General features: G+C 44.9%; 1 protein-coding gene and 1 long non-coding RNA gene across 2 annotated transcripts; one reads left to right on the top strand and one right to left on the bottom strand.

The window, feature by feature from the left end:
- The first annotated feature begins 1,576 nt into the window (after positions 1-1,576).
- IVD (isovaleryl-CoA dehydrogenase) lies at positions 1,577-23,853 on the top strand. Its single transcript, XM_077322896.1, has 12 exons — positions 1,577-1,757; positions 4,579-4,668; positions 7,255-7,306; positions 8,483-8,652; positions 10,464-10,557; positions 12,454-12,590; positions 13,686-13,782; positions 17,379-17,472; positions 21,298-21,379; positions 22,269-22,373; positions 22,688-22,760; positions 23,422-23,853. The coding sequence occupies exons 1-12, from the start codon at positions 1,620-1,622 to the stop codon at positions 23,553-23,555; spliced, it is 1,266 nt and encodes a 421-aa protein (XP_077179011.1). The 5' UTR covers positions 1,577-1,619; the 3' UTR covers positions 23,556-23,853.
- Positions 18,142-25,179, bottom strand: LOC143830412 (uncharacterized). The gene is made up of 3 exons (XR_013228439.1): positions 25,031-25,179; positions 21,721-21,968; positions 18,142-18,255 (listed from the first exon to the last, which is right to left on the bottom strand). It is a non-coding gene; the product is annotated as an uncharacterized LOC143830412 (long non-coding RNA).
- Between the last annotated feature and the right edge of the window lie 1,602 nt (positions 25,180-26,781).

The raw sequence follows: 26,781 nt of genomic DNA, 5'->3' as shown, positions 1-26,781 counted from the left end.
TTCACAACTACCTGCCCACCTATAGTGACCCCAATTCCATGTCCAGATGATGCCAGAATCACTAGCTAGTCTGGCCTGGAAGAAATTCACTTTCTGATCCCAAAGTGGCAATCAGCATTTCCCTGGGCTTGCAAGAAAGGGCCTCAAGAGCCAAGCTCAGATACAATCTCTTCTGCCCAACCCATTTACAATCTGCCTAAGTTCACAGAATGAGTATTTCTGTCTAGCCTCTGCTTTAAAACTTCCAAAAGAGGAAAATCCACCACCTGTGGAAGCCTGTTCCACTGAGGAACAGCTCTGTCGATCTGTATGTTTAGCCAAAAATTCTTTTGAATTAATTTCAACCTATTGGTTCTGGTCAACCCTCTGGGGCAACAGAAAGCAATTCTGCTCCATCCTTTATGACAGTCCTTCAAGTATGTACACATGGCTATCATAATACCTCTTAGTCATCTCTCCAGGCTAAATGGACGAAGCTCCTGTGATCTTTCCTCATCCATCTTGGTTCAAAACTGAACACAGTATTCTAAGTGAGTAAAGCAGTACCATCATCTTGCATGATTGGGACACACTACTCCATTTGATACAGCCCCAAATCCCATTTGCCTTTTTAGCCACTGAGTCACACTGCTGACTCATGTTCAATGTATGGTCTACTGAGACCCCCTAGAATCTAGATCCTTTTTGTACATATTACTACCAAGGCAAGTCCCCCCCATCCTAGAATGATGCATTTGATTTTTCATACCCAAGTGCTTACATTTGCCTTCCCTTTCCTCTTCCCACAACAGACACCCACTACACCAAGCTGGCTTTCTGCTCTTTCTATACAAAGATTTTTCCTTAGTAAAAATATTCTCCAAGCATCCTGGTGCTGTGTAACACTTTGCATATTTAAACTCTACCGACATATTTAAATACCAGTCAAGCTCTGCTGCTTTCACTTTCCCCTCGCAGCCTAGTTCTACACCAGTCTGAAGCCTGTGCGCATTGGCATGTCTCAGAACTGACCATATGCACGAAGTTGCCTTGCACCGAACCAAATCCTTGGTCCCTCAAAGTATTGTCTACTCTGATGGGCCAGAGCTTTCCAGGGTCTCAGGAGATGCCCGGAACTGATGATCGTGCCCACATGCCAAGCAGCTGCTGCACCGCTCCTAAATGACGCTGGCAGATGGGTCATTTTGTATCCTCAGTGCTGCAGGACAAGGGCTAGGGACTGTCCCCATCAGGATCTCAAGCATCAGTGGTTCCCTCTGTACCAGGATCACGCCGCACAGGGCCAGGCGGCCCCCTCCTCCTACAAATTTCCAGCGAAGGAGCCGAGGCAGCGCGGACTTCAGTAGGATTTCCTCCCAGGGGCCGAAAGAGCACACGCCATCCGACTTCGCAGACGGGGGGGGGGGGGGATCTCGGGAGCCTCTTGGCGCAGCAGCAAGCGGCGGCCCTCCCCGCGGCAGCCCGTTCCGGGCAAGGAGGCCCCGCCCCGCTGGCCCTCCTCCGGCTCCTACTGGCCAGCCGCGCCCCACCCCCGCGCGGCGATTGGCGGGAGGGGTGGGTGGGGCGTGGCTCGGAGTCCCGGCCTCTCGGGCGGAGCGGCGGCGGCGGTGGCAGGAGCGATGGCGGCTGTGGCGGGGAAGCGGCTGGCTGGCTGGGCTCGGCTCCACGCCTGGCGGGCGCTTTCGCTGGGGCGGCGAGGCTGCGCCGGCGGCTCTTTGGACGACACGGTGAATGGGCTGAGCGAGGAACAGCAGCAGGTATGGGGGGGGGGGGGGGGGCTGGGCTTCAGCCCCGCGGGGAAAGGTCACGGGTGTTCCCCCAGTCGCTTTCCCAGCCCCTGCCCGTGGTGGAGCGCGGTCCCTGCAGGCGCCGGCCTGAAGCGTGTGCTGACGTTCCGCCACGCGCGCGGGAAGCCTAAGGAGGCAAGGGTCTCGGACCATGTGCAGAGCGCCACCCTCGCTTTTGCGTCCGTCGTCGTTTCCGGGCGTAGGGAGCAGGCAAGACTGAGCCAATCGGCAGTCATCTTCTGACTTGCGCCGTAAAACAAAACTAGGAACTTTACAGATCATACCAAGCGATCTTTATTCGTCAGCTGAGGAGTAGGCTCCCTGCAGGAGAAGCAGCGAACCAAAAGGCAGAGAGCAGGCAGGCTCTCTAAATCAAAGCATTTATACTTCTGATTACAGTACAAACACAGGTTCAGCTACATGGTAACCTCCAGTTCAGCCCCCAAGGTCTCCCGTCGGGATCCCCTGGTCATGTCATGTGCGGTTCTTGAACTCGTGTTGGGGTGTAAAGATGGTGCTGGAGGGCGTTGCTTTTATTATGGAAATAATTAAAACGCCTTCTAATCGGTTGCCTGTGGCCAGTTCAGCTTGAAACACTATGTTAGAACTGTGATTCTTTGTTCTTTGGTTAGTTTAGATACATTCGAATCTATGTTAGTCACATAATGATCTGAATACAGTGGCCATCTATAAGAATTGCAAGTCAGAATGCATGAACTAAATGGAAAAGTGTTCTTATTCTGTGATGTTCTCAACTGTACTGAAATGCATTTAATTAGGCTCAGCAGAAACTCAAACTGTGACTCTCTCATGTGAATTTAATTTCTGTTCAGAAAAGAGATGAACTATAAAGCATAAGTACAGCCATTTTATATATTGTGTGACAATACCTCTTCTTGAACAAGTACCAAGCTGCCTAGAACCAGTTTCCTCACAAATTATTTATTCTTCTTAATTCAAGGCAATTGCCTTTAAAAAACTAAACTAATTTTTGTTATAATTGAAGACAGATTGAAATTTGAACTTTGGATAAGTGCATTTGTGCAGCAAAATACGAGCCTTTCAACTCCTATCCTAACTACTAAAGGTCATGAACAAAATTTGAGTCTAATGGTGGCACCTTTAAGACAAGAACAAAGTCTGATTCAAGATAAAAGCTTTCATGTGCAATCACACTTCTTTTGGTACAACAAAACAGAATTTCCTCACCCATACATAGAGGTTGTGGTGGGGATTAACTGCCAGGAAGGTTTAGCTAGAGCAGGGGTAGTCAACCTGTGGTCCTCCAGATGTCCATGGACTACAATTCCCATGAGCACCTGCCAGCAAATGCTGGCAGGGGCTCATGGGAATTGTAGTCCATGGACATCTGGAGGACCACAGGTTGATGACCCCTGAGCTAGAGTTCAGATGCAGAATTAACTGAGCAATTGCAGCTGAGAGGATCCAGTCAGTTAGCAGAGTCTTACAAATGGCCCACAATCAGCATACAGATACAGAACAGAAATATTGATGAACAGAAGTGTAGGTCTGGTGGTAGTCCCAAGGCCATGCTCTTTTTATGCGTGGTGCTAAACTGTACATAGCTTGCTTCCAACAGGTCTGAAATATAGAACTAGGACGTGCTAAACCCTTCCCCCTTCTGTTGTCAGAAAGAAACCTGTCAAGCAGGATCTAAAATGGTACAGAACTTCTTTTAGACAATTAACAAATATATTTATTTTTCAAATTGATTTGCTGCCATTCCCTGAAGGCTGAGGGCAGCTGGCGGCACATCAATCTGTAAACATTGCAGATGTTTAAAACATTCAGATTTGCTTTAAAACCAACCAAAAACTTGCTGCCTTTTCTCCAACAGGAGGGGGGAGGTACAGTGCATTGCTCAGAGTTTCTGGATGGAATACAGATGTTTGTCAATTTGTGAAGGGAGGCCTCCTTATTGATGGTGTTTACACTTACTGGCTTCAGCCGTAGGCCTGGTAGAACAGCTTTGTTTTACAGACCCTGTGGAACTGTCTCAAGTCCCGCAGGCTCGTGATCTCACTTGGGAGAACATTCCACCAATGAGCCAATTTATTTCTCTGGGACCAGGGATCTTGACCAGATTGTGTGAGCTCAACCATAAGTTTCTTTGGGGGATGTCATAGAGAAGGTAGGTCCCACAGGTACGAAGGCAGGTCCCAGCCCAAATGGGGCTCAGGGGCCAAAAAACAGAATTCATTTATATTGAATTCTAACTCTGAACATGTCCCTGGCAGTGAAAAGGAATCCTATTTATGGGAGGGGGGGGATAAAGCTAGAGAAGTGAGGTTTAGCAGTTTGAGATCTAATCCAGTTGAATAAATTCTGCTCCCGCTATGACAGAAATAGGTGCTTGCAGGATTCAGTTCACTGTGAGGGGTTTCTTGCTTATTTTCTGGAATTATTGTTCAACTAGATTGTTCAACTAGAGCTAGCACGCCGTCTCCTGCCTCCAGCCCCCTTGCAGTCCTCCTGTGCTGAAGCAGAAAATAAGGTTGCGCTGCTAAAGTAATCTATAACTTTAGTTGCAAAATATTAAAAGTATTTCCTACTGCCACTGACCGATGTAAATGTTTAAAAGCAATATAAACCATCTTAAAGCTCAGTAGATATACACTTGGGAAGGGACAAAGTCCACTAAGTTATTCCACCTAAGTACTTCCCAAACAACTGTTTGGAAAGCTGTGTCATGAATTTCAGTAGATTTAAAGTTTACACCAAGTTATTCTTGGGATTTATGTTTATTTTATTACGTTGCATCTTTTAACAGCTTAGACAAACCATGCACAAATTCTGTCAGGAACACTTGGCTCCAAAGGCCCAAGAAATTGACCAGCAGAATGAATTTAAAGACATGAGGGTAAGTGCTTTCGCTCGCTGGCCAGCTGGTGTGGCAACCTAGTGAGTGTATTTTCACAGTAGATTGCTGGCCTGTTGTAGGGAGATGAGCTTAAGAATAGAAAGTGATGAAATACCTGTCTTTAGAAGAAATTAATGTATTTGTAACAGATATATCCTTTTTGTCATCAACTTATAACTGGGCACAGAATATCCTTCAGTAACTGCATTAGAGAGCTTGTCACAGAAATGGTATATACATATTTTAAATAAATAAGTTTTTTTTAATATGTATAATTTCTTATTGAGAAATATAGAGTGTTTTCCTTTCTGGCAGGTGTAAAGGGCACTGACTTTCTCTTTAGCACATAAATTTTTCCTGACACTTTCTATAGGTTGTAAAGAGTCCACTATCGCGGTTGGGCTTCTAACTGGGATTTAATAGATTCCCCTTACGAGTACTCTATAAATTTGAAGAGCTGGAGGTATTTTATGGGCCTCACTTCTGATGGCTGCTGCCTTTTAGATGCCTGCCTGTACTTGGGAAGTTCATATCTACTGGCATACCTGCCATATTTCTCTGAAATTCGTAATAACATTTTATGAATCCAATCTCAGGAATATTCAGCTTTCCACATTATATCGTATGCCTAGTGAAGAAAGTCTGGAATTTTAGCTACTGTTCGTCTGTATAGGAACAAACAGTAAACAAAAAAGCAGTTAAATAGCTTTTGGCAGTCCATGCACAAACAATAAGTTATCAATAAGGTATCAATCCAAGATCCTTTGCATTTTGGCAGCCTTGCAAAAGACTTATTGAATGACAGACTCTTCCTGTTCCAATTGCTTGTGCATTATGTGGCCAACAAATTGATCTTTCAATTTGGAGAGAGCATCACAGTGTTATTTGTCTAGAAAGGACCCAGTAAACCAAAAAGCCACCACAATGTAATTTCCAACTGGTAGGAAATATTACAATGGCCAAGTTTGTTCTTGAACTCTGTGGTTCCTCAAAGCAGGCAAATAACAATGTCTCTCATGGCATTTGACTTTGCCATTAATTGAGAGGGAAATCCAGTTTTATTAGTGCCCAAACCCCTCCGTGGGCAACAGGAGTTTGCTCGCAAACCACCTTAGGGGCAATGTTGTCTGATTCTAATTAGCAAAGCATCGCTTGGCCAGAAATGTTCTAAGACATGTCAGTTTCACCCAGCCATGCAGCAAACAAAATGTGCATTTCTAACTCTGGGAAGACCCTAAGGCAGTGGTTCCCAACCTTCCTGATGCCACTAGCCTTTAATGCAGTTCCTCATGTTGTGGTGACCCCCAACCATAAAATTATGCAAGTGTTCTTTCACAGAAATTAAACAGAAACTGACCAATGGCGTGAAGATCGATTGTTCATGATTGTATATAAATTGTTTTTTTTTCCCCCGGGGTTTCTCAGTTCGGTTCAGCTCTATCTCGATCTACCCTGCAAGGCTGTTGTGTGGATGGCACTCCCCCGGCCAAGCTGCTTGCCCTGCCACAACCCCTGTGAAATGGTTATTCGACCCCCAAAGGGAGAACCACTGCCCTAGAGTATGCAGAGCAATATTATTGTTCTCATGAGGGACATGCTGACATCATCTGGAAGTGATATTGCCATGTTGGATACATCAGGGGTGATGCTATGGCTTTTGGGCAAACCTCTTTGGTAGAGTTTGCTTCAAGCCATAGAGTTTTGCCCATAATCAGAGCATTCCCCCACAGTGTGTACTGCCATCACTTCCAAATAATCTCAGCACCTCGCAATGTTCTTTCAGGTCCAGGTGAGCGGGGGGCAGAGTTCAGGGGGGTGAGTTACATCCAGAAAATGGGGGACCACCCGGACCACTGGACCTGGCATCCCCCTCCCGCCGCTAATTCAGAAGTGCCCATTTTATTTATTATGCATTTATGCTGTTTTTCCTCATTGTTCAAACTGGTTTACAGTAAAACAAACTATGCCTCTATTTCAATTCTCAGTCTTTGTTGTGGAATGAATAGTTTAGCCCCTTGTCAATATTCTGAGGGCCAAGCAAGAAGAAGCCACATGCTGTCTTGTGCCCATAGATGTGTGTTGTGAGTTCTTTGCTTGGAACTCAGTTCTCAAATTCACAGTACATGGGGCGTTTCTGTCAGAGGTCTCTCGCCTCACAGGGTGATTGTTGTGGGGAAAGGAAGGGAAGGCATTGTAAGCTACTTTGATACTTTTTCAGATAGTGAAAAGTGGGGTATAAAACCAACTCTTCTTCTTCTTGATTAGATGTCACAGGGGAAGGATGAAACCCCAACTCCCTGCCTAGCATGAATCTGATCCATATTGAAGCCCCATGTACTGGGAATTGAATTTTGTTCAGGGAACTTAATAATAATGCTACTAATAATCTTTATTTTTGTATTCTGGAGAGAATTGGGGTGAATAATTTTAGTTTAGTTTTAACTGGAAATGTTTTAAAACTGTTATTGTAAGATGCCCTGAAGCCCAAGGAAATGTGTGGTAAAAATGTTTTGATAAATGAAATATATTCTCAGAAGTAGTACCAACCATCTACCTTGCTAACAGTTTTTGTCCTGCTCTTTGTAGGGTTTTTGGAAGAAGCTAGGGGAGTTGGGAGTTCTAGGAATCACTGCCCCCGGTGAGTGTCTTTACGACCTGTTCTGAACAGCTCATTTCTAAGTCTTAAGGACACATCTGTGTGTAAATAGGGGTTGCCTACTGTAACCCAACAGCAAGAATATCGTGGGACTATTTCAAAATGCCACTCATGCAATGTGGCTCCTTTCAGGTCCTTTCCAGCCCCATGTATATTGCTGTCTTGCTGTACTCTTGATTGTCCCTCTCAGGGGTTCTTGAGTGATCTTCCTGCATGCGGAGTTCCTCCATTATTCTCTCAGCGTCCATGACATCCCATTGCTCAGCAGACAGGAATGGGCTCTGTCTTTCCATGGAGGTAAGTTAGTGAATTTGCAACCCCCCTTGAGAGGCTGGCTCAGTGACAAAGCATTTGCTTGTCATGCAGAAGAGTCCCCCTTTAAAACCCCAGCATCTCCCGTTAAAAGGACCAGGCAGTAGGTGATGAGAAAGGCCTCTGCCTGAGACCCTGGGGAGCCACTGCCAGTCTGAGTGGACAATACTGACTTTGGAGGACCAAGCGCTTGATTCAGTCAATGGCAGCTTCATGTGCATTCATGAGATTCTTCATTCTGAGTGTCACTTTTGGGTCGCTTTCATTGCATTGATTGTTCATGCATGGATGGGTACAGCAGCCTGAATGGCTCTCCTCTGTGCATGAATAGGAGGAACCATATATTGACTATTTTGATTTCCATGATGGGTTAGGAGAGGCAAGGAAAAAGAGAAGAGGCATATCTGCGGTAGCATGACTGATCTTCTGGACAACTCATTCTCTGTGTTTTAAAGATATGGGAGATGAGACTGAAAGGGTAAACAGACATGACCAGCTCATTGCTTGCTGGTCAAAAGCCAAACCTATGCCAGTAGAGATCCTGTCTCATGATGACACTATTTATTTATTGTGTGGCATGTGTGTAATGTTGCCAGGAGATCCTCAGATCGTCTGCCAGCCAGGCTAGAGATATTCAGAGATGGTTTGCCATTGCCCCCCCCCCACCCGCATCATGGCCCTGGTATTCCTTGGAGGTTGCCCTTCCAAGAGTAACCCTGCTTAGCTTCTGACAGGATCAGGCTTGCCTAGGTTAGCCAATTTTTTTGTATAGATATTGTATCTGATGTGTATCCCATGAGAAATATGTTCTCATCTGTCTTAATCTTCCCTTTTCTCTCGCGTCAGCTGAATACGGTGGATCTGGGATGGGCTACCTTGATCATGTGTTGGTGATGGAAGAGATTTCTCGGGCTTCAGCAGCAATTGGGCTGAGCTACGGTGCCCACTCCAACCTTTGTGTTAATCAGTTAGTGAAGAATGGCAATGAAGCTCAGAAAGAAAAATACCTGCCCAAGGTATGTAGGACTGTGGAATCTCCCTTCTGAAGGGGATAAAAAGAACTGATGGGTAACAGCTGTCATTGAATTTGAAATAAAGTTCAAAAAGTGTAGACTCTTTGCTTCAGACATATTCTGGTTAACATCTTTGAACTGAATTTTGAATGATAATTCCAGTTAAACGCAAGGTCATTCTGAAATAATTCCTGCAACTTTCCTGCCTGGCTTTGTTGAGCTAAACGTAGATCCTGTAGACCTAGCTCTGTATGAGAAAAGGCAGCAACGGATTGCAGATCCAGACTGTAGACATGGAATGGCTGAGTTTATCTGTATCAATTTCCTTCCATCTTGCACCTGAGAGATGCAAGTGGGGTCTTTTGTTGAGAGTCTTTTGTTGCTAATTCACTTTGATCTTCCTTGGTGGTCTCCTATTCATGTACTACCCACCTCTGACCCTGCTTGGCTTCCGAACTCTGAAAAGCTACTTGCACCTTTCGATGCCCATTCAGTTCAATGAATTTAGGGTACAATTGTGTGTTTGTTTGTTTCCGCCAGACTCAAAGTTCATTTCAAATCTTCTGTAATGTCAACTGTTCATTTCTCAAGAAAATAAAAAGGCCATATCTGGTCTTCTTTGAACAAGGTTGTAGCTCTAGGATAGCAGCATATTCCAGTTCTCTTGCATGAATGGCAGTTGCTGCCTTTGGTTTTGTGGGGCCTTTTAATGCTGAAGTGAACTGAGCTGTGGGCCAGTGCCCGAGCACCAAATGGTTCCGTCCCTGCTGCCATTGAACAGTTTCCCCACCCAGATGTGAGCGGCAAGGCGTGTGTACCTGGAATTCCAGTTACCTGAAGCAGTCTTCCTTAGGCCCCTATTTAACAGCTCACAAAGCAGAAACCATCAAGAAATATTAATAGACAGGAGTCCAGCTGCTGGCCATTATTTCACAAGAGAATTGCTCACGAAACCTTGTCTTTTGCCAAATGAGTTTGAAAAAGGAAAAAGAGGTTGGGGGGGGGGGGAGTGCAAAAAGAGAAAAGGACAGGAAGAAACTGGCAGGGGTGGGGGGGTGACAAGGTTGCTGTGCCAGAGAGTGGCATAAGGGGGCACAGGAGGAGGGTGACCATCTGCTCTTCCATTACATGAGCACTGCAGCTTTAATTTATCGCCTCACATCCTGGCAGTCCCCCCGATTCGTTCCATACTCTGCAGACTCACATGGCTCCAGTGATCTGGCCTCTTCCCGGGAGTGCCTGAACTGGCTCTCCCCTTCTGGCTCATCTGTTTTCAAAGGGTAGTCGAGGGCAAGGCACGGGAGAGGGAGATCTCTGTGGCTGCCTGCCAGCCGTGCTTCTCTCAGCACCAGTCTCTCCTTGAGGAGTAGCCGTGGGTGTTTTAAAGCCATGGCTGGACGTGCTTATTTGCCACTGCCTGATCGAGCTGCTGCAGTTTGCCTTTTGCAGGAGAGGCTGTTTGTGCCAAAGGCAATGGGTGCCTCCGTGAAAAGGCTTTTGGGTTTCATCGTGATGTTTAAAAGGCATGAGAGTGGGAGGAACTGCAACAACATATTTATTTGTCTTTTGCACCTTTCTTGACGCCTTGTGGTTCAGCAGTCAGGCTGCTGGACAGCATCGGGGAGAGCCAAGTTCGAGTTCTCACTCTGCCAGGGACACTCACTGGATGGCTTTGGGTCAGTCACCTGTACTCAGCCTCACCTACCTCACAGGGTTGTTGGGAGGGTAAAATGGAGAATGCTATAAGCTGCTCTCAGTCCCCATTGGGAAGAGAGGTGGAATCAATCAGTATAGGTTTTTTTCCCCCTTTCCAGCTTATCAGTGGAGAGCATGTGGGAGCTCTAGCCATGAGTGAAGCCAACGCTGGTTCTGATGTCGTCTCCATGAAGTTGAGGGCAGATAAAGAAGGTAAGATTGTGCTGCATACAAGGACTGCAGCAAGTCTTACAGCTTCTCTCTGCATCATGCTCTGTCCAAAGGTCAGTTTGAGCATCTTCCGTGGAGAACAGTCTGGGGCTTGTGCACAGGGGAGCAGAAGATGCTCTGTGATCGCCACCGATCTTTGTCAAGCAAGAGTTCCCAGGGAAGATGGAGACTTGCTAGAGCTCTCTACTGGTGCTGCCAGTCAGTAGCCATCTCCTCTCCATTCTTCCCTTCCATCCTATGTTCCCCCCAGATGTGGGCAGTGCTGCAGGAAGGCTTGCCTGCAATTCCCAGAGCATGATGCTTGCCTCCACTCCTCATTCTCTTGCACTAGATTTCAGGGGTTCAGCTATAATGTACTTTGCAAACTTCCCTCCCAAGGAGGCTGCTGAGCACTACGTATATGTGTGTGTGGAAGGGGGGGGGTCACAAATAGGCTGCCATTCTTTTTAATGGCAGTTGTTTAAAAGGGTTAAGTTTTGTTTTGTTTTCCCCAGATACTGGGCTGCAACCTGGTTAGGCTTGCCTTACCCATCCTTTTTGGTTAGCAGCAAAGTGGCGGCAGGAAAAGAAGATGTGTAGGAGGCAGGTTATGACAAAAGTGCAATTTGAAGGGGGGTCCTAATTGTTGGTGTAATGGTTAGGAGTGCAGACTTCTAATCTGGGGAGCCGGGTTGATTCCTTGCTCCCCCACATGCAAGCATCTGGGTGACCTTGGGCTAGTCATAGCACTGCTAGAGCTGTTCTGACTCAGCAGTAATCTCAGGGCTCTTTCAGCCTCACCCACCTCACAGGGTGTCTGTTGTGGGGAGAGGAAAGGGAAGGCGATTGTAAGCCACTTTGAGATGCCTTCAGCTAGAGAAAAGCGGCATATAAGAACCAACTCTTCTTTTTCTATAAAACCTGAGACTTGGCAACCAATCTCCCACTTTGCCCAACAAAGCCAAAACATCGACAAACAGCCTAAAGGATGTGTGAGAGTTAATGGGTCTGCCACAATGCCAAAACAGTTCCTGCCCCATGTTTCATAAAACTGACGGCTGTGCAAAGGACTAGCTACTATAAAAAAAATAGATCGATACCTTTTGATCGCCCAGCCAGAAGTTAGCTAGTCTGAAAGGTTCAATGCTGCTTGTATCCAAACTGAGATCCTGGCAGAGGTGGAAGCACAACTGGGTACTTCAACCACTCCTGACTCTGGCAGGACCACCTTCCCTGGACATGATGGGTCCCACCACTAGTGCAGCTCCCTGCAACCAGCTCTAGATAGAGGCAGCGTTCTTTGCAATGAGGACGCCAAGATGACTTCTGTTACCAGTCTCAAGAATGTCTAGGCATCCCTGTACAGCTCAAATAGGTGGCTGATGGTTAAGCCATGGAGTTTTTAGTTGCAGAAATGAGCAGGTCCAACCCTACAGATATTAATATTAAAACAATTAAGAAGTATGACTTGTGGAAATATTCGATGGTCTTCATTCATTCATTCATCATTCATTCATTCTATCAAGTCACAGCTGACTTATGGCCACCCTGTAGGGTTTTCAAGGCAAGAGGCATTCAGGGGGTGGTTTGCCTTGTCTGCTTCTGTGCAGTGACTCTGGTATTCCCTGGAGGTCTCCCATCCAAATACTGGTCGGGGTTGATCCTGCTTAGCTTCTAAGATTTGGCAGGACTGATCTAGCCTGGGCTATCCAGAGGAAGGGCTATTAGAAGAAGAAGAGATGGTTTTTATAAAGCCCACTACCCAAAGGAGTCCCAAAGCATTTGGGGACAAATACCATTCCCTTCCTCTCCCCACAACAGACACTATGATTCTACTGGAGCCTTAACAGGATATAAGGGGAGCTGTGAGAATCAGCTGCTTCTCTCCTTTGTTTCTAGGGGACTATTATGTTTTGAATGGGAACAAGTTCTGGATTACCAACGGGCCAGATGCTGATGTTCTGATAGTTTATGCCAAAACAAGTCCCAGTGCTGTTCCAGCTTCTCAGGGTATAACTGCATTCATTGTCGAAAAGGTAAGTTTGCCAAGAACCCAACTTCCTCTTCATCCCCCTTTGATCAGCTCCAAACGGAGAGTATCTGTAGATGGCCTCTTGTCACTTGGATGTGAGGAGGCCGAGTCCTCAAAACACAGGACAGTTCATGCTTTCACTCCTGCCCCTTGGCTTGGTCCCTGCAGGAAGCATGAAGCAGCATCTACCTGCTTTCATGTAGCAGAAACGGAGGCCCAAATCGGAGGGTGAAGGTTCAGAGGATCGTGCAGTTTATCAGAGGCTTGCAGGGCTGGGCTATTGTCTGTTGGGAAATTTAAAGATAGGCAGCTCTGGATTTGGATAGTTCGGGGCAAGGGACCTCAAAAAGTGTCAAAAACCTCAAAACATAGGGAAATGCAGATGGTTGTTGCAATTTTGCAGCACCATTCATGTTTTCATGAACTAAATGTATGCAGGAGAGGCTGTTGGGTGTGTGTTTGCATTTAGGCTACATTTTTGATACTAGGCACAGTAGGTTATGCTATAAAAACAATAAGTGGGATCATTTTCTTGGGAAATGTTTCAAGGCTATTTAATTTCTATCTCCTATATAAATTCAAGCTTTGTGCACATGAATCCCACTTCCCCATGTGGTTTGCTGGCTCCACGTCATTGTGTGTGTTCACTTCCAACATTCAGATAGACATAGCTGTTCTCCTTCCGTGGGGCCAAAGTCATCTAGATGGACAGTGGGTGCCGGCTGTCATCCAGGAGGGGTATCACATCCAACTCACTGCAAAAACCCCCAAGTTATTCGTCCCCTCCCTAATACTCAGGAGGTTTTGTGGTGAGTTCAATGCAATGCCCCTCCTTGATGACAGCCAGCACCCGCTGACCACCTGAATGACTTCACCCCACTGAAGAGAAGAAACCTTCAGGTGAGGCCAGTGTTTTGTTCATTCCCACCTAGATCCATTCCATGGGATTTAGCTTCCAGTCTCTGCTTATTGCAAAAGTGACAACTAGGAGAATGTAACGCTTGCAGTGCTCTGCCTTCTTATGAAAAGTCTTCTCCTTCTCCCTCTTCTTCTCCCTCTTCTTCTTCTTCTTCTCCTTCTCCTTCTTCTTCTTCTTCAGGGAATGCCTGGTTTCAGCACTGCCCAAAAACTTGATAAGCTGGGGATGAGAGGATCTAATACATGTGAACTGGTCTTTGAGGACTGCAAGATTCCTGGTGAGTGACATCTAAACCGTGCCATGCTGCTGTACTCCGTAGATGAATACTTGCTTATATTTATCGCTGCTCTGGGCAAACAAAATTAAACAATAAAGCCAACATTAAACCCCCACAATAACATGTTCCAAAACGAAGCAAGGAACAAGTAAAAGGCAGATGATTTGAGTGGTTTGTCATGAATGCCAATTAGGCAAGGGCTTTGTGCTTATATGACTTTAGTCTGATTCTTGTGCCATTTTTCAGTCTTGATCATCATCAGAAATAAATTTTAAAAATGGCTGCTCTTCCAGAGTCGCCAATTAAAAGCTTTGGCCATTAGCTGGGGTGTAGTAAATGCAAGTCTAAGCCAGTCTGTCTAGAATTCAACTCTAGTCAGTTCAGTAGGGCTTACTCCCAGGAAAGTGTTTGTGGATGGCACTGAGTATCACACTTTCAGTCTCTATGGAAGCAGATGTAGGAGATCTGTTGACCTGTGTTTTTGCTATAGAATGTTAATCTTTTTGCCCTTAGCAAGATGGAGGTTGCACTGCTATTCCTGCAGCACAGCAGGGCTGACTGCTTGCAGATTCTTTCCCAGGTGTAACGCTTCTCATTGCAGGCTTGCAGTCCAAGATCTGAAGTGTTCTCAAAAGAGATGTCAGGACCTGTTTTGGGTTTTTTTTCCTTCTGAATGTGTGTTCTGATCTTTACAACTGCAAGTTCTCATGGCAACAGAATCCCTGCCCTTGGCTCAATGAAAGAGATTGGCAACAGAACCAAAGACTTGTGCTTTTGTTGAACCATTGCTACTGCCCCTGATCCTCCCAGGGTAGAGATCTGGCCACATCTTTTGTTTCTCATGCTGGGAAGAATTTTTCCCTTTTAAGATCAAAGTGTACTTCAGTGCTGCAACCTTGTCTGCTATATTAGTTTGTGGAGCAGTTTCAGCAGTGCTGGTTCCTTTGATAGCAAAAACTTCCCATGGAGTCACATTCTTAGGTCATGTAGCAGTGGCCAGAAGAGAATCTAAAAGCTCATCTTGCATTTTTGCCTGGGGCATAGTGGCTCAGGTCACTTTCTAGGTACTTGAAAGTTTCTGTACTGTTTCTTAACCTTCTCTTATGCATTGCACAAAACACTTTTAGCTGCCTCACACGGGTGGTGTGGGGCTGAAGCCTTAAGGAAGAAATGTCAGTGCCCCCGCTCCTGTGTCACGTGAGTGTGTTAGGATTATAGGGTGGAAGTCCTGAAAATTCTCACATTTAGCTGCCTCCCATACACCACATCTCACTTTGTTCCCAAAGATTCCTGTCCCTGGAAGAGCTTTTTAGGGATGCTAGGGACTTGGGAAGAAAGGGGGCAAAAATAACTTGTGTATATTTAGACTCAAGTGGGTAGCCGTGTTGGTCTGAAGCAATAGAACAAAGTTTAAATCCATTGGCACATTTAAGACCAACAAAATTTTATTCAAGCTATAAGCTTTAATGTGTGTACACACTTCCTAAATCAAATGGGAATGACCAGTCCATACATAATGGCAATAAATTAGCATACAGCATAATGAAGATGTTTAACATATTCAGGGATCATTCCTGTTTGTATGAACTGGTCATTCCCATTTCATTTTATCTGAGGAAGCGTGCATGCATGTGAAAGCTAATACCTTGAATAAAACTTTGCTGGTCTTAAAGATGCCACTGGATTCAAAATCTGTTATATATTTTTATTCAACAGTATGATACGGTCCAATTCAATATATAGGTTCTTGCAGCTAATTTGGGACTGAGCAGAATTTCTGTTGGTCATGGGGAAAGGCTTCAGTGTCCTGGTAAGCTACTGGCCCCTCTTCATTATTAGCAGAAATTGGGTATCTTTATATGGGTCATCGACACACACCAGTTAGGCTTCCGTACTGGCCATGGGGTGGAAACAGTGTTGGTCACCTTGGTCGATGATCTCCGGTGCCAACTGGATCATGATGGTTCAGCCATACTTATGATGCTTGATCTGCTGGATGCATTTGATGTGGACAATCACAAGTTGTTGGCTCACCGCCTCACCAAGGCCGGAATTCGGGGGACAGTCCTTCAGTGATTGCTCTCCTCTTTCCAGAATCAAACACAGAGAGGGGGAGGAATTATTGCACCCTTATCAACTCCCTTATGGGGGTCCCTCTGGGCACATTTTTTTCTACCATACTATTTTACATCTTTATGCGCCCTCTGGCACAGTTGGTCCAGAACTATGGGCTGGGTTGTCACCATTATGCTGATAACACCCAGCTCTATCTCCTCATGGAGGGCCACCTGGATTCCTCAAGCCCCCCCCCTCAGGTACATTTGCCAGATATTTAGAAGCAGTTGATGGATGGCTAAAGCAGAGTCATCTGAAACTCAGCCTCTCCAAGACAGAGGTCTTGTGGCTGGGCAAAAAGGTGACCGGAAGTGCATTTGCCCACCTTAGCTGCTATACAGCTTGACATCTCATCCTCGACAAGGAACTTGGTTGTGATTCTGGATGAACTTTGCTCTGCAGGCACAAATCTCTTGGAGGTCCCTGGCCCCAAGGAAGCACACCTGGCCTCAAACAGGTCCAGGGCCTTTTCACACCTCAACCCAACCTGGTGGAATGAGTGCCCAGGACAGTTGAGGGCCCTGACAGAGCTGTCACAGTTCCGCAGACCTGCAAAATGGAGCTCTTCCGCCAGGTCTTTCTTTGATGCCAGTGCTAGGTATATCATGGCCCCTCCTCGGGCACAGTTGTACTACATCTACACCCCCCCACACACACACACCTCTAGGGAGGTCTACTCAGGCATAGGGAATTTTTTAGCTGCCAATCTTTGTGGGTGTAGGGGGTCTTTTATGGGGGTTTTATGTTGTAAGTCGCCACAAGTCTTCAGAAAGTGGCAATATATTAGCCTAATAAATAATAATGATGATGATGATGATGAAATATAAGTTGTTTTAGTAATAAACTTAATTGTGCTAAATTTTTAAAACACAGAATGCTGGCAACTCCACTGATGCCAGTCAAAAGTATGAATGTATACCAATCTGCCACGCTGATATGATAAATATTCAAGTCTCCATGTCCGGATCCCATTCCTGCATCCGTCATCTGCAGTCCTTCCTCATTTGGTACCCTTTTAATTTTGATGACACCGTTAACAAGACACTGCAGAAACTTGCGTGCATCCAAAATAAAATGCCAAAGCAACAGTCATGTGACATCATGGATTAAGATCAACCAGAATAACACACTATGGTAGGCAAACCTTTGAGGTGCTAAGCCTTAGGCTGGATTTGGCGGGAAGTTTGCAAATGTTTCAAGCCAAAATCCAACATATTTGGTGTTTTGGTTGGTCTTAATAAAAAGTGCCATGTTGATTACATAGTAACAATTTTCCATGGCTTCCAGTTCAATCTTGATTGTCCCTCATTGGCAATCTCAAAATTTGTAGAACTTTAAAGACATTTTGTCATCTTGAATCAACACCTTTCTCCCTTGTGGGGCTGGAACATAAAAGTGCCTGTTGAATACACGAAGTAATGTTGTGTGATTGTGCATAAATCTCCGACAGGCGTGCCGCATGTTTCCTTTGCCTCCCGCAGCTGCAAATGTCCTGGGGCACCTGAATAAAGGAGTCTATGTGCTAATGAGTGGCTTGGATCTGGAGAGGCTCGTGTTGTGCGGTGGACCACTGGGGTAAATATATATTCATTCCTCAGTCTAGCTACATACCTTGTCCTGTGTCACCAGTTTTTCCCCATTTGTGGCAGTAATAGTGATGACAATTCATTGCCACTTAAGTATACCCTTGTTGTTTGCAGGGGGAAATTATTCCAGCTGAGAAGAAAGATTACTTTTCCATTTTAACTTAATCTTTTTATCTCCCTTATTCCACTTGGATGATTTCTTCTGCTTTAAATTTTCATGAAACCTAGGAAAAGAGCACATTCCTATCCCTGGCAGCCCCCCCCCCATTGTCTTTGGGAGCCTATGGAGGCACTACCCTGCTTATGGTTGGAAAGTACTCCTATGGAGAGGCACTGTCTGCCTGGATCAGTGATGCCACATCGGAGCTACCCACCACAAGGCTACTGCACGAGGTGTAATGGTGGCAGCTGAAGGAAATCCCTGCTGTGAATTGAAATGGCTCCCCCATGGAGCACTTCACAGAAAGACAGCCTCTCTTTGGGTGGCTGTGTGCTGAAGCAGTGGCCCATGGGACTTCCAGAGGCAATCATTCAGGCTGCTGCATGTAGGATCTATCCCAAAGAGAAGACAATTGGACATTCAGAATACAGTGAAAACGTTGCCTTAAACTTGGGAAGGCCTTTTAAAAAATAAATTGCACACTATATTGGTTGAACAGTTCCATGTTAATATTGTTGTCTTAGTAGTTCTGCCTGGTGGCTCTGGCCTCCCGTTTCCATTGATGGAAGTCTAATAGAATTCCTTTGAACTACGGGTTCATTTTCTTAATATCTAGGTAAAGAATTAAAGAATGATCTCTTGAATTGGCTGATTAAAGGATGCCACCCTTTATTCTGGGTTTGTCATTTGGGGGGAATAAATAAATCAACTGACAAGGATTTTTGTCCCTTATGTGGAACATCTACAGAATGGGCGAGAATCTTTGTCCCCTGCCCATTCCCTCCTCCCCTCTACCCCCGACTCCCTTCCCCACGTTGCACGCATGACTCCTGGGTGCAATGGCTGGTGCATCCTTGGCACTTGGAGCCTGCACTGAGGCGCACTTGGTGCTGCCACCGCTGCCAGTCTGCCGAGGCTTCTCCCGCTCTCCTGAGTGTGGGAGCGAGCTCGAAAGGCTAGCAGAGGCAGCTCCAGCCTAGCAAGCCACCACACTGAGGCATGCTTGTTGCCGCCAGCCCTGCCAGTCTGCCGAGGCTTCTCCCGGTCTCTGGAGTGCAGGAGTGGCCTCGGAAGCCTAGTGGAGGCAATGCCAGCTCAGTGAAACCCAATGCTGAGGTGAGCTTGCCATTGCCAGCCCCACAAGTCTTCCGAGGCTGCTCCTGCTCCTCGGATGGTGGGAGTGGCCTTGAAAGCCTGGCATTAGCGGTGGCGCCAGAGCAACAAGTGCATCTCAATGCTAGGCCTCACTGCTCCGGTGCCGCTGCTGCTGTCGGCCATCCATTGGAGTGCACCCTAAGGGGGGATAACAGGCATCACGTCCATATACATTTATGTTGTAGGGAGTGCTCTAGGACAGTGGTCCGCAACCTTTTTTAGGCTGCGGACCAGTGGCTGGGGGAGGGTGATCCAGCGGCCACGCATGCGCGAAACTGCCTTGCATTCGGCTGCACATGTGCATCTGTGCATGCGCGAAACTGCCTTGCATGCGGCAGCACTTCCCTCTCCCCCCTCCTTCCGCAAAAAGAAGCTTGCGGCCTGGGGGGGCAGGGAGAAGGAGCCATGGCCCGGTGGTTGGGGATCACCGCTCTAGGAGATGTTACACATTAACAAGATAATAGCAACAACAGCCCAGATTGGTTCAGAAGTGCACTCCTTCTTTTTCCCTAATGTGGACTTCTTCATGCTGTTCCTTCAAAGAGATAAGGATGAGGAAATACATTAGAGATGGAAAGCTGTACAGATAAGCCTTAGATAGGCTGGTGTGACCCATATATTCTAGAATAGGTCCCACCTTCACACTAGGTAGCCAGAATATAAGAGAGAACCTTCCTCCTGCTGCCTCTCACTAGGCTGAGTGATCACACCTAGGTCAAGGGAGAACAAATTCAATTATAAATAAATAAAATGAATAAATGCTGGATTAGGACTTGAAAGACCTAAGTTCTCTTCACCACTTGGCCATGAAGCTCATAGGATGTTCCTGGGCCAGTCACATTCTCCCAGCCTAATCTACCTCTCAAGATTGTAATGAGGATAAGTCAGGTGAAGGTACCCTGAATTGTTTGGAGGAAAAGTGGAGTAGCAGCTACATTAAAAAATGCACACTGGGCAATCACGCACACAAATGACAACCCAGGGATCTTTGACCAAGTGGCAAAGCTCCTAATGTAAGTGTAGAAAAAGTACTGAGACACTTGGATAGGGTGACATCTAAAGGCAATTTAAGTGAAGGAGCTGGTGTCTGCCAGGATGAGAAGGTAGACGCATATACCAAAATAGAGACTTGGCGGTCACAAAGGTCAATTTGATGTTCTTCCCCTCAGAATTTTTTGACAGGATGAAAAACAGTTGTTGTTGCTTAATAAATGGCACACAAAAGTAACCTCCAGCTTGAAACAAAGTAGAGCAATGACTCACCACTCAAAATGGGCCTCCCAATGAATATACACACAGAAGTGCCAACTTAATCATAGGACTCATCTCTGCACAGGAGAATGTGAACCCATCTTGTTTCATGCCATCAAGGGTTCCTTCATCTGCACATCTCTGACATGATCTATGTCATGGGATAGTGGTGATCTTCTGCCATTTATATTGGCCAAACAGGGTTCTCTCTTAGCAAGAGAATAAATGAATACAAGCAAGAGAGTATTCCCACTTTCCTGGACAAACAACAATTGCCATGCTTAAGGAAAAAACTTCTGATTAGGAAATTATGTGCAGTTTTGACAGTGATAGGCTTGCACTCAGTTTAGATTATAAAAATTAGATATATGCTATTCTTTGTCAGTTCATCTCTAGTTGAGAGTGGCCCACACTCATTCTGTTTGGAAATAATGTATTCTTTGAACTGGATTGTGTAATCTTTGTTCTGCAGGGAAATATACCCATTTCTTAGATCGTTGGGCCTTCAGAACATCCTTTATAATGACTTCCCATACCCCACCCTTGTTCACTTGTTACCATGACACAGTCTGCCATGGGATGGCATAGAATCATAGAATAATAGAGTTGGAAGGGACCTCCTGGATCATCTAGTCTAACCCCCTGCACTATGCAGGACACTCACAACCCTATCGGTCATCCATTCTAACCTGCCACCCCCTTGAACTTCACAGAATCATACTTCATGCATCTGACAAAGTGGGCCAACCTTGTGCCCCCATGTGTGTGTTTAGTCTGTAAGGCGCTCAAGCCTTTGTTGCATTAGCTACAACAAAATAGCAATGCCACTCCTTTGACCACAGAGACAGTGCCTTGTCTTCCTCTTAGAGAATAACACCCTTTCCTCCTCCCTTAATGAAAGTTGCATGTTCTCCTAGCGTTCATGGTTATTTTTTCCATCAGGGAAATTATTCTTGATTGCTGATCTCGGATGATAATTATGATAAAGTAAACTAAAACTAAACCTCAGTAGAATGTGGAAATTTAGACTCTTCCATCTTTCCAGGGGGATGAAGGTGGGTAAGGGTTGTTAGTTCATGGAATTTTGCAACATTTCTTGTGAGGAGACTCAGATGAATATCCATGCCTTTAAACATCCCAAAGAGATCATTCCAACAGCTCAGCACTTTCTAGTCACCTCTTGGACAGCCAATAGTTTTCCCTTGCCCTTCAACACCTTATGTCACGGAGTGTCTGTTTCCTTGGCAGAATCATGCAGGCCGTTCTTGATCATTCTCTGCCTTATTTACATGTGAGAGAAGCCTTTGGGCAGAAAATTGGCCATTTCCAGGTAAGAGCAAGCAGCGGGCAGTCTATGAACTTCTAGAGCATGCTTCAATGGCTTAACAAAATCCCATTGCCTTTGTGCTTGTCATAAGCCATGAAAAGGATTTTGGATCAATTTCTCTTATTGGGATGTTTCCACCAAAGTTTTGACTTGGCTTGTTGCCTACAGAAGCTAACCATTTCCTCTTACTGCATTTCTGTGTGCTTTCATGTAATGGGAAACACATTTTGTATTGCTAAAACTTCAGACGCTCTCGTTCAGAAACTTAGTGGTGGGCAAATCTGATCAGGGTTTGGGTAGAGTTGGCTCATGATGACACTCGGTGAAAGTTTGGAAGAACTTACCTGATTACTTCAGGGTCAAGCTTGGGATTTGGAACCAGAAGGTATCTTTGCACTGTAACTTTACTGCTGTCAAAGTGATACTGACTGTCTTGCTGTCGTAGCTCAGTCCCATTGGAAGAGCTGTCTTCATTTGGAAAGAATGGATGCCAACACTCATCAAGCACAGTCACTGTAGTTTCTGATTGACCTTGCAATGCAGACACAGTAGGAAGTGGATCTGTCTTCCTAAGCAGTCCGGGAGTGCATCTCTGTGTGGCATGAGAGAGAGAGAGAGAGAGAGAGAGAGAGAGAGAGAGAGAGAGAGAGAGAGAGAGGCCATTGATGTGACATCCAAATACAAAGATTGCCATCCATCGTAGATTGAGTTCTTATTGCCTTAATTTTACCTAAGCCAAATTGAAGACGTGGCTGCTGCAGAGAATTCCATTTCCCACTGTTCTGCCCTGAATGTTATGTCAAGGTTCTGCTCCTTGCTTGCTTTTTTCATATATTAGATTTATCTTTCAGTCCAGCATTTTCTTCTTTCCCCACTTCCCTGTGCTGTTAAGCTTATGCAGGCAAAAATGGCTGACATGTACACCCGGCTGATGGCATGTCGACAGTATGTCTACAACGTAGCAAAAGCCTGTGATCAAGGACATTTCAGTGCAAAGGTGAGCTCTGTTTCAATGAAGACGATGACTTCTTGGGCTGTGTGATTTCAATTACTTACTAATACAATATACAGCATTCCTGTTACCCTGGTACTAGAAGCCGCTGTGGTGTCATTTCTAACTTGCTTTAAGTATGGCAATGATTATTCACCTCCTTAACTTCTATGTACGTTAGATGGGAGAGGGCTGCTGTGCACCCTTGCAGGGCTTGTAGTGCTCTCATTGCCAAAGAAAAGGACTGATGAATTTGGAGAAGCTGTGCATTGAAGCCTGAAGTTCTACTATTTGTGTAACTATTTTATCCCCTCTACTAGGACTGTGCCGGGGTGATTCTCTACTCTGCAGAATGTGCTACTCAAGTTGCTTTGGATGGAATCCAGTGTCTGGGTAAGGCTGTAGATGCAGTCGGCCCACTGAGCAGCTAGCTAGTTAGGAACAGGGCTGCCACTGGCCGGGAAAAGCATCCTATTCCTTTGCCAGGCGGTTAAGGCATAAAAATGGATAGTTAACATTTTTCATGGCATGGAAGTAAGTGACACAACCAGGCTTTTGTTGCAGATCAATCTGATATTAAAGGGACAGCTAGAGAAACCACTTTCAAAAGCTGGCAGCCCGAGTTTAGAGACAATTAGAAGCACCCATTTTTTATTCAGTTGTGATTTATATTCTTCTATAAGATCTTTTGTTTTCCCATTGATGTCACACTTTCCAGTATGTTGTCACGATTGCCATTTATTATATTTGTTAGCTGGCAAAGATAAGGTTGCTACCCTATCCTAGCTTGTTATTTAACTGCTTCCTTGAAGAGTTGTCCAAAAGAATAATTCAATGCATTCCTAAAGGCTGATTTGCACTGGTGCTGGATAAAGGCAATCTCCTTGTTTTCCTGTGCTAATCACTGCCTTGTAGCTACCATTCTGTGATAGGTGATTTCTGCTTCAGCTGAAGTAAACAGTCCTTCTTCCAAAGGCTCTGCTCATCCATACACAGTTTGCATCCAGGTGCACAGTTTCTCCTTAGACTCTTAGGCTCTCTCTTTATATTACAGGTGGAAATGGCTACATCAATGACTACCCTATGGGCCGTCTCCTGAGAGATGCCAAGCTATATGAAATTGGGGCAGGAACAAGTGAAGTGAGAAGGATTGTCATTGGCCGATCATTTAATTCTGCCTTTAAGTAGGAGCACCAGAGAAGCGGCAGTCATCAAAGTGGGGGCTCCAAGAGGGTAAAATGCACAAGAACTTTCCTGTTTTAGCACTTTAGCACTTTGGCCGTCTCTGTGTGGCTCTTCTTGACCTCTGGCTCTCTGTGCAAGTGCTGCTAGATTTTTCTAAGAATGTGATTACACTGCCATGAAAGACTTCAGGTGGAATATTTGGACATTTGCTGTCATGTTTCATTGTAAATGGAATGACATTTTTAACCATTAACCAATGACCTGTTTCCATGAATCATTAAAGTAGATTTCCTCCAACATATTACTTTTGTTGCATTACTTACATAACTGAAAACTTATACTAGAGGACCTTATGGGATCCTGCCTTCCAGTTCTAAGTTAAAGGTTATGGTCCTGCAACACTGCTAAAATGTTGAGATGTGACACATATTTTCTTTTTCTTAGTGCATTCTTTTTTCCTTCTGGTGCTTCCTGTGCTATATTGGTACCACTGGAAACCTGCACAGCTTTGATGGGCTGCCTCCTTGTGCCTGATTCATGTGGGGATGTCACCATCTATCATTCTGGAAGTAGTTAAAATGTCAAAACACTACATTGTGGCAGCTGGGAGTGAATTGAGAAAGAGGAGGAGGTGGCAGCCTGATTGGGAAAGAAGGAGTGTTTTTGGTAAGGATCTGGCAGCACATGAACACTTTTGTTCTAGCTGGCTAAAAGAAAGCACGGTGAGAAAGGAGGCATAATAGAATCCAGAGCTTTTTAGATTCATTTGCACCATCACAAGGAGCAAGAGTATGGGTTTTGCTGGGCTTTTAAAAAATGCTGGATACAACAGCATAACACAATTCCCACAAATCTAAAACTTGGGCAAAATTTGAAAGTCGGTAGGATATGAAATACTTGTCACTGGGTTGCTTGGTGGAAGGATTTTCCTGTTCAAAAGAAAGAAATTCAGGCAAATAATCCTAAATTTCACAGCTAAATAATATGAAATTCAGTAAAGACTGAAAAGGGTGGTGGTATCTTACAAACCAGGAACTTGCAGCTGAGGGACTTTACTTCTTAAAGTCAGTTTATGAAACGCCATTAGAAAGGATTAGGAGAGAATTGAGCATAAGGAAAATGCAGCACCAGGAGTGAACAGAGGAGGCTTACCTAACAAATATTATTGAACACCTTACCTAATCTTTCTCATAGAATGTATTAAATTAATGGACTAGAAGGGAACGCAAAACCTTACCCACATTTCTAAGAGACTGCTGTCACCCACCTGTCTGCCATAAACAGGACAAAACACTGTTTGCCATGCCAGAGTCACCCCTAAACAGCCCTGCCTCCATGTATTCAAAAATTAAGATCAAGCAAGCTATGCAAATGCCACCCATTCCCTCTCTGCCCAGGTAAATAACCCATCTAATCTGAGAAAATGTTCTTTATTGGCTCTGGATTTGGTTATGTTAGTAGTAATCTGTAGCACCTACCTGTGATCTAAGTCCTAGTTTGAATTTTCTAACTGAGTCCATCTTCCTCTTTTTCCTCTCTCTCTTTAAAAACAAAAAGCTTAAAAGAAAATCAAGATGTTGCTGAACCCAACAGATTTTATGTTGGAGAGCAACCCAGTAAATTATTACCCACCAGTTGTTAAACTAGACCTTGAATGTAGAAGCAGCACTACCCACTGAATCCCGCCCCAATCCAGAATGCAGCGTGAATTTGAGATGGCTCTTAGAGCAGAGGTAATATTTGAACCTTGAGGCTGTTTAGCCAACCAGCTGGGGAGGAAATGTATGTTGAATAGAGGCTTAATGTGTGTGAGCAGCTGAAGCTTTTCAGGGTATGGAAGCAAGCAAGGTCACCTGTTTTTGCTTGGTGATGAAACTGAAATTGAAAGGGAGAGTTAGAGGGCCTAGTTTTAATGGTTGGCAACCTTACTCATAGGACCTCTTTCAAATTTTGAAAAATAATTTAACAAAAAAAAATCAGAAATGATGAAAGTATTTGTAACGTTGTTGTTGTTGTTATTATTATTTGGATTTATTACCCGCCACTCTCAGCAAGTACTATTGTAGACTAGAATAATGACTATGTTCAGTTAAATATGTTCTCTTCTGTTTTGTAAAAATGGTTGATAAGCCTGTATTAATTGTATGCTTTTGTATTTTAGAAGGACAACCACTGAGGAAAACAAAATTGAAAACGGTTTAATCTAGAGGCCGTTCTGGTTGTGCTTATACACACAAAAATATAAGAAGAGATAAGAAACGTTTATTTGTATTTATTGTTAAATTGTTTAATATAGCCCGGGATAGGTTCTTCTTCTTCTGTTACAATAATTTTGAACCGTCCCTTTCTTTTCGTGGTGTACTCTCAGCAAGCCGGCATTGAAACATAAGGAATATAAGGAACTGGAAAGAACTGCAGTAGATTTCCTTAGACCAGGGGTGGCCAAACTGTGGTTCTCCAGATGTCCATGGACTACAACTCCCATAAGCCCCAGCCAACACACACCCTGTCCATGGACATCTGGAGAGCCGCAGTTTGGCCACCCCTGCCTTAGACAATGGAATGCAGCAGTAGTGAGTCATAATTTGTCACCCAGCGTGGCCCAGAGTGCCAGTGAACTGAAGATAAAAACAGGACTACCCAGGAGTTTAAAAATATCCAAAATCAAATCAAAGCCAATATCCTCTGTTTGCTAATGTCACCACCAAACACCACCACCTCTTCACATGCAAGCCCCACAGTATGCAGTACACAGTACGCAGAATCTGAGGGCTCAGTTAAAGTGCAGTGCATAAGAACCAGTGTAAATCTGTAAATCTCTGGGTGTTTCTAAGTATCACTGTGATGAATGCATTGAGCAATTTGTTCAGAAAGGCTGTTTCCAATCTCTGCTGTGATCAAATATGAAGAAATCCCGGATTACCGGTCATTTGAAGACCACCTTAATGTCAGCATGCTATTTCAGTTGAAATAAAGATCTCCATTTTTTGGTTTGCATAAACATATCCTGTTTTGTCCAGCAGGAGGCAAATTGAAATTTCATGTATTTGCTTGCATTACATCACCGTAACTAAGACACCAGATAGCCTGTACCGTATGGATAGCAAAGGCTGAGGGTAGGGAAGTTTTTTCAGCCACAATGATCCACACACATACACACGACTGCTCTTCTCATTTGCTCTGTTTTAAGACAGTTTGATGTGACAGACACGTCCTGAGTATAATTAGC

The sequence above is a fragment of the Paroedura picta genome, chromosome 2 (assembly GCF_049243985.1).
Source record: "Paroedura picta isolate Pp20150507F chromosome 2, Ppicta_v3.0, whole genome shotgun sequence".
NCBI classification, from domain to species: domain Eukaryota; kingdom Metazoa; phylum Chordata; class Lepidosauria; order Squamata; family Gekkonidae; genus Paroedura; species Paroedura picta.
Note: the sequence above shows the minus strand (reverse complement) of the source record. Positions and strands in the feature narration are given on the sequence as shown.